Source organism: Rhinoderma darwinii, chromosome 10 (genome assembly GCF_050947455.1).
Source record: "Rhinoderma darwinii isolate aRhiDar2 chromosome 10, aRhiDar2.hap1, whole genome shotgun sequence".
Lineage (NCBI taxonomy): Eukaryota > Metazoa > Chordata > Amphibia > Anura > Rhinodermatidae > Rhinoderma > Rhinoderma darwinii.
The window spans coordinates 51,300,697-51,308,593 of NC_134696.1; the positions used below are offsets into that span (position 1 = coordinate 51,300,697).

A 7,897-nucleotide genomic window follows, 5' to 3' on the forward strand; every position below is an offset into this window, starting at 1 on the left:
CACTACTAGTATTGCCTCTTTCAGTGCCATTTTTTTTTATATTCCACTTCACAGCATACTATCAATATATAAATGAGGCATCTGAATGCGTCATCTCTTGAGTTATCTCTTCTATGACTCATACTCGCTTATATGCGACACCTCCAGACGTTATTTTACATCTTGCTGAACCATTGAAATGTCACCTTGGATCTGATGTGAAATTCAATTTCTCCCTTTCCACCTTTCATTAAATGAGTGTTGCCAAATATAGCAATACATTTTTCTCTATGCTAAAGATCTTATTAGAGGAAATAACAGAATAGCAGTCTTAAACGCTGGATATTGCGGACGGTTATTCACAACAATAATTGTAATTTCATTGAGAAGAAATTTAGTTATTGCATTTAATATATACAGGTCCTTCTCAATGAATGAGAATATCATCAAAAAGTTTATTTATTTTGGTAATTCAATTCAAAAAGTGAAACTCATATATTATATAGATTCATTACACAAAGAGTGATCTATTCCCAGCATTTTTTTTTCTTTTAATGTGTAAGATTAGGGCTAACAGTTAATGAAAATCCCAAATTTTGTCTCTCAGAAAATTAGAATATTATGCACGAAGAAGGAGGGCATTCTGGGTGTAATGTCGGGGTAGGGAAACAGACAAGTGAGCCCAAATCTACCCGCCACTCAGTCCCTGCCTACTTGCAACGACCCGCCCTAGGCGACGGGGTACAACTGGGCGACGGTCCCTACACTCAATAGGTGCACGACAGACAAACAGACAAGGGTACAAAGAAGCCAGGGAAATGGGGAAGTTGCCCACGGGAACACCGTGAGCAACAAGCGAGGTGAACGAGCCGAGTCAAACCAGGAGATGAGCGAGGTACAAAAACGCAGAGCAGAAGAGTGGTCAGAAAAGCCAAGGTCAATCACAAGCAAAGGATCAGTAGTACAAGAAGCTGCAGCAGGGCCAGGAAACCAAACGAGAAGAATCACAAGCAAAGGAGGAACAGGAAAGGCAGGTATAAATAGACAGAGGGCGGGAGCTAGCTCCGTTTGGCCAGGCTGTGATAGGCTCTCCCACTCCTAAGCCTGCCATCCTGAGTGGTGGAAGATGGAGTCAGTCTCACAGACATAGAAGCAGGTGCAGACAGATTACCTATGGGCGTCGACACCGAAGTTGTGACTGGCAGATCCTTTACACTGGGTATGTATGTTTGTTTATTTTTTTCCGGAGTTGCGATTTTTGCGGTGTAAACGCTGTGAATACGTCGCAGAAGTCGCAACACATGGCTTTCTGTTGTGGGTTTTGCATCCCCATTGAATTCAATGAAGAAAACCCGCAGCAGAAAATCAATGAAAACGCAGTATAAATTGACATTCTGCGGAATTAAATTCTTTACGCTGCAGTTTTTTTTCCCGCAGCGTGGGCATGGGATTGACTAAATCTCACCCACTTTGCTGCTACTGTAAACACTGCGGAATTTCCAGACAGAATTTCGTTGCGGAAATTCAGTTGTGAAAATTCTGCAGAGTTTACGCTACGTGGGAACCTGGCTTTTAGTTTTATTTATATTGAACTATAACTTATGATACAGATAACATGAATTGTGTCTTAACCCCTTAGTGACCAGGCCTTAATGACAAAGCATTTTTTTTTCTTGTTTTTCCATCGTTGCATTCAATGAGCTATATATAACTTTTATTTTTCCATCGACATAGCTGTATAACGACTTGTTTTTTGTGGGACAAGTTGTATTTTTTAATAGCTCCATTTTGGGGTACATATAATTTATTGATTAACTTTTATAGACTTTTTTGTGGGGGTAATGGGAATAAACGGAAATTTCACCATTCTATATTGTGTCTAAAATATACGCCGTTTACTAAGTGGTATAATAACATCCCAGGAGTGGTATATAACTTTATTGAGCAGGTTGTTACAATTACTGCGATACCATATTTATATCGTTTTTTTTAATGTTTTACTACTTTTGAACCTATTCTCAGAGTCATAACTTTCTTATTTTTCTGCCAATGTGGCTGAATAAGGGCATATTTTTGTGAGATAAATTGTCGTTTTTATTGGTATCTTTTTGGGGTACACAGGACTTTTTGATTGCTTATTATCGCATTTTGTGAAAGGCAGGATGAGCAGAAAACTGCAGTTCTGACGTTGTTTTTTATTTTATATTTTACAGTGTTCACCATGCGGGTAAATAACTTTATATTTTTATAGCTTGGGTTGTGATGAACGCAGCGATACCAATTATGTCTAGCCTTTTTTATAATTTTTTCATGATAAATCATTCTGTAGGGAGGAAAAGTGGGTTTTTCATTGTTTTTTTTTTTACTTAGAATTTTTTATTTATTAGAAACTGTATTTAAATATATTTTACGAAGGGATATTTTGATCGCTTTTATAGTACACTGCAATGCTTCTGTATTGCAGTGTATTATGCCTGTCAGTGTAAATCTGAAAGGCATCGATTAGGCCTTGCCTTTGGCAGGGCCTAATAGGCATTCAACTAAAGGCAGACCTGAGAGCCTTTGTTAGGGCCCCAACTGCCATAAAAACCATCGGCTTCTCGCGATCACGTCGCAGGTGCGCTGATGGGGTGAGAGAGGGAGCCCCTCCTTCTTAATCCACTTAAATGCTGCGGCATCTAAGGGGTTAAATGGGTGAGATCAATGCTAATTTCGATCCCACCTGCTAGAGCAGGTGCCGGGCTTATGTAATGACCGCCATAAAAAACACGTATTTCCGGTCATCCCAGTAGTGCACGCTATATGATAAATTTGGTGCATTAAGGGTACGCTAGACACTTTTCTCTTACTTATACTAATTCTTTGTTGGCGTAGACTACGGCAGTAATTTGTCATTTTAACTCCGCCCCCTTTCTGCTAGATCAATCCCTTTTCCTCTAAGCCATGCCCCCTATTTGAGCCTAGCACAAAAAGTGTCTAAAACAGTTAAGAAATGTTTCGCAGGGCATATGTGGCAAAATTCTGGCTAAATTTGAATAGTAAACCTGCCCCATTATTTTTTTCTGGGAAACAAGGGGGAAAAAAAACAATAGTTGATGAAAGGCCTTCGTAGTGTATGGACACCTACAAACGAACTACAACTTGTGTAAACCAGAAAAACACTACATGAACCCGTCTAGGTGCCCACCTCCCTCCATTCTGTTTATCCTGGGGTTTCAGAGTCATGTTTGACATACAGCACATTATGGGGCACTATGATTCTCATGTGATTGGTCTTTTAACTGTCTGGGGACAAAATGATGTAAAGCCAATACCAGGGTTATGGTTTCCAGCTCGCATTGCTATCTATCAATCAGGAGCCCATTTCCTTCGTCTGACGATGAGGATGATGATAATACTTTTTCTTTTTATATAAGATTATCCTGTCCAAGAAGACTCCTCTCCATTTGAACATGAGGAAGCGTATTATTTGTTTGTACAAGAGATAGCCATCTAGACAGGTGGTTTGCTCTGTAGTACATGTAGATATATGGTACTCCACAGCCACCCCGCGACTTCATCTGTCCCATCTGCACATGGCAATCCTAGCCCGTTTACCCTTCCATATAAAATTAGTAATTATTACTCTAAGTCGATCAAAGAAGTCCTTAGGAAGTTTAATGGGTACTGATAATAGTATGTACAAGACCAAGGTCAATATATAAATGTTAATTATATTCTTCCTGCCAAAACATGAAACAAATGGGATCTGGAGCTGTGAAAGTTGAACATTTATCTTATGAAGTAGAGACTTGAAATTATTGGCATACAATTCACTAGGGTTAGAGGAAACACTAATTCCCAAGTATTTGATCGTGGATTGAGGCCAGGAGAACGGGATTTGCGACTTCAAGGCTGTGATAGTGGACGGAGGGGCGCTAATATTAAGTAATTCTGACTTCCCTTTGTTAATAAAAAAAATTTGAGATGGCTCCAAATTCATTGAAAATATGTAATATTTTTGGAAATGCCTGCATGGGGTTAGTAATAAAGACTAGCATATCGTCTGCAAATGCTGCGGTCGAATTGGCCAGGGAACCGACCGTCAATCCATATATGTCAGGGGATTGACTAATTTTCCTAATTAGTTTCCCCATAGTCAGTACAAAGAGTGAGGGGAGAGCTGGCATCCCTGCCTAGTGCCATTGTTTATTTCAAAATTTGGTGATACATGCCCTTTATTCTTATTCTGGCATGTGGTCCTGTATATAATGTTAGTATAGCTTGTACAAACATACTTGGAAAGCCCACTCTCTCCAGCACAGCCTCCATGTAACGCCACGTAACCCTATCAAAGGCTTTTTCGGCGTCCGTTCCTAAAAGCACCAATGAAATGCTCCATTTCTTGGCATACGAGATAGCATTGATCAGCCTAGTAGTGTTAAACCTCCCTTCATGACCAGGTACAAAACCAATCTGTTCTGGAGATATAAGTTTGGGCAGCAGAGGATTTATTCTGTGCACTAATAGCTTGGCCCACCACTTTGTGTTTGCATTAAGGAGTGAAATGGGTCTTTAGCTTTCACACCTCAATGGATCTTTACCCTCTTTGGAAATTATAGTGATAAACGCTTCCAGCATTTGCCAGGGTTGTTATTGACCCTGTAGGAGGGAATTGCATAAAGAAAGAAAATGCGGAAGTAAAATTATAATTCTTTTTCATTGGAAGTTATTGCTCTCTCTACTTGGATGGATTCAGAACCTAATTTTAATGTACATGACTGAACTCATCTTGGATGACTTGGAAGACTATACCCATTTTAACAACACCTGAAGCACTTGAATGGATTTCTGCAGACTACCACTCCTACCCCCTCTCCCAATTTCCCTATTGCTTATTTTCTTCCCCAACTGGCTACTCAGCATACGCCTTCTTTCTCTTCTTTCCAAGAATTTTGGTACCTGAGTGTTTTGTACGACTTTTACGACTACTCTCCTGCCTATCTCTTCTAGTACCATGCTTTAGAAATACCTATCCACTTGCAGTCGGGAACGAGACCTGGCAATTTCCTTTGGGAAAATCCATACTCCTATGAAGGTGAAGAATGGACAATTCCTTATATTACACGCCCTCGTTCAGCCACAAGCTAAATCTTATAGTAACGCATAGGGTCCTTTATCAGTCCACTGGCTTGTCCGTAACACTTGAAAAAAAATCCTTTTGTATTAGAGGCACTGAGTGTGCTGAAATGTAATTCACCATGTCGCCAGTGCTCAGCTTTGATGTTATGTGTCCAATTCTGCCTCCTTGTGGTCGGTGTACTAGGGAGGAGAACGGGTGCATACTACATATCTTACAAATCTTAAGTACATGTGTCACATTATATTTCTTTAAAATATGGATTTCTAAAAAAAAAATGAAGGTCAAAGGGAACCACACAAAATACTTACAGTTACCTCTTCCCTGAAAAAAAAAAAAAGAGAAAAACAATCAATATTCAGAACCGCTTGAGTAAAAAGAGATGTGCTGCCATTCATACGCTTCCATAACCCTCATTCATTTAAATGGAGAAGAAATCTACTGAGTACAAGGATCCCTTTAGTCTTCACATCATGGTGATCCCTCATGGATGTGACATTGCAGAATAATAGGATAATTTAGACTTTTTTCAACCTCACAAACTATGACTTATATGACATATCACAAATGAACATTGCTCTGAACTTTTTATTTATAATAAAAGCTAATTTATTTGTAAGAAAAACTTTTACAGCTGTTTTGATGTACAACAGAATAGTGCATTCCCATACACAGTGGCATGTCCACCATAGACTGGGGCGTAATGATTGTGGTTGCAGGGGGTGCAACAGAGACCAGGCCCGGAGGGGGAGGAGACACCCGAACGAATGCCACCTACTATGGTGGAGCAGAGAGCCTTTGGCTCCCTGCCTCTCCACTTTCTCTTGTAAGCCACAAGCTGTTATAGGCCTGTGGCCTACTAGATGTCTGGAGGACGTTTAGTACATCAGACCCAGCCGCTTGTCATGGGAACGGGGTTAGGTGGGTTTTAGATTTTTTTCATAGGTGCAAAGGGGGGTAACTACTATATGGGGCATTATTAATGGGGTAGATGGGCCTAACTACTTTATGGGTGCACTATTGATGGGGTGGGTAGACCGTGGGCCTAAGTACTATATGGGGACACTATTAATCGGATTGGTGGGCCTATCTACAATATGGGGGCATCACTAAAGGGTTGGGTGGGTGATCCTAAATATTATATGAGGGCAATATTAATGGGTTGGATGGGGGGGGGGTTTAACTTCTATATGGGGGCACCTAACTACTATATGGGGGCACCTAATTGAGATATAGAGGCACCTCACTAGTGTGTGATGCCACATAGGGAGGCATTGTGTAGGGAGCACAATGAGGGCACTAGTACTGTGTGGGCGCAAAACAACTGTGTGAGGCACTAAGAGGAGCACTATTACTGTGCAGGGACTAAAGGGGGCACTATTTCAGTTTGGGGGGCACTATTACTGTGTGTGAGCACAAATAGGGCATTATTACTGTCTGGGGCACTATGAATGGTGAGTTTGTGTACAAGGCTGGGAATAAGTGGGGACGGTGCTGGGAATTTGGAGAGCCAAAGATAAATGTTTGTGGTACAAATTCTGCAGAGACGAGTCGTGGCTGGAAGAACTCATCATGGCGGTCTGGCCAGATGAAGTAAAGAGAAAGTGAACAACTCTGATCAGAGAAGATGTCACCGGTGAGTCACTGGATGTAGCTGTACTGATTTTACTTATATGGTCTGTACCACTGTATGGTAAATGTATGGTGGTAATATTGATCTTTGTATAGTGTTTTTTATTCAGTACCAGTATGGTGGTAATATGTGGTCATAGTGTGGATGTATTATTCATTATTAGTATGGTGCCATTATATAGTCACTATGTTGTGGTAATATGTGGTCATGGTGTGGTGGTATTAATCAGTACGGTGGCAGAATTCAGTCACAGTGTGGTGGTAATATGTGGTCATTGTGTGGCAAATTATTTGTCCCTTGTATAGTATCATTGTTAATATTGGCCTTGGCATGCTGGGTATTGGTGATATTTATTCCTTGTATAGTGGTATTATTCGGTATCTTTATGACCATTAATTAGAGGTATATTATCAGACATTGAATTGTCTTATAGCTATGTTGTCTCAGCCCATTACAGGCCCTTTTATATAGATCCCAATGAGTCAGAATGTCAGAAACACAGATACACACAGATCTGTTATACATTTTTCTAATGATATATGGTTTTTGGTGTAAATGTTGGAAAGTAAAATACAGTGATTTCGTAGAAAACACTTACTCGTCAGACATCTTGGCTTGATCTAAGAAAAAAAGAAGAAAAACATGTATTAGATTAAAAAAATATAATGCTTATTTTATTCATTTATGTTCTAATGTGTAGTAAAAATCACGGTTTTACCAGAATGGAATTGACTGATCCTGTTCTTTTGGCTAAAATTGGCATCTTTCATTGCGTTTTTATTAATTTATTCTAAACATTTTAGTCTATGTAGGTTGCAGATATCACATTTTAACTGCTCAAATAAATATATCAATTATGCAGTTCCATTACAGTAAAACATGTCACTGTGCAGTGTGAACAAAGTCCTTGTTAGACACAGCAATAGTTATTGATTTTGTAGCTGATGTGAAAACCATAAATTGCACTGCACAGATATACATTGGGGAAAATATATCAATAGTGTCATAAAATTCATGATTTTATGAGTTGACACAAACTGCGCCAATTTTTTTTTAAATGAAGCAGATAATACTAAACTAAAAGTAATTCACAAAAAGAAGCACAGTATTCTATTACAAATGGACCTTAGTAAGTTGGAGGTTTGGGCAGAGATGTGTCAAATGAG

The 7,897-nt window shown here is 39.5% G+C and overlaps 1 protein-coding gene across 1 annotated transcript in view; it reads right to left on the reverse strand.

The window, feature by feature from the left end:
• The window catches only part of TNNI3 (troponin I3, cardiac type), a 33,590-nt gene extending 26,089 nt beyond the window's left edge, over positions 1-7,501 (reverse strand). Inside the window, exons 1-3 of the mRNA XM_075840815.1 lie at positions 7,450-7,501; positions 7,330-7,351; positions 5,416-5,422 (exon numbers count right to left, since the gene is read on the reverse strand). Of these exons, the coding sequence (XP_075696930.1) occupies positions 5,416-5,422; positions 7,330-7,351; positions 7,450-7,501 (81 nt within the window). The remainder of the gene's footprint in view (positions 1-5,415; positions 5,423-7,329; positions 7,352-7,449) is intronic.
• Positions 7,502-7,897: the final 396 nt, after the last annotated feature.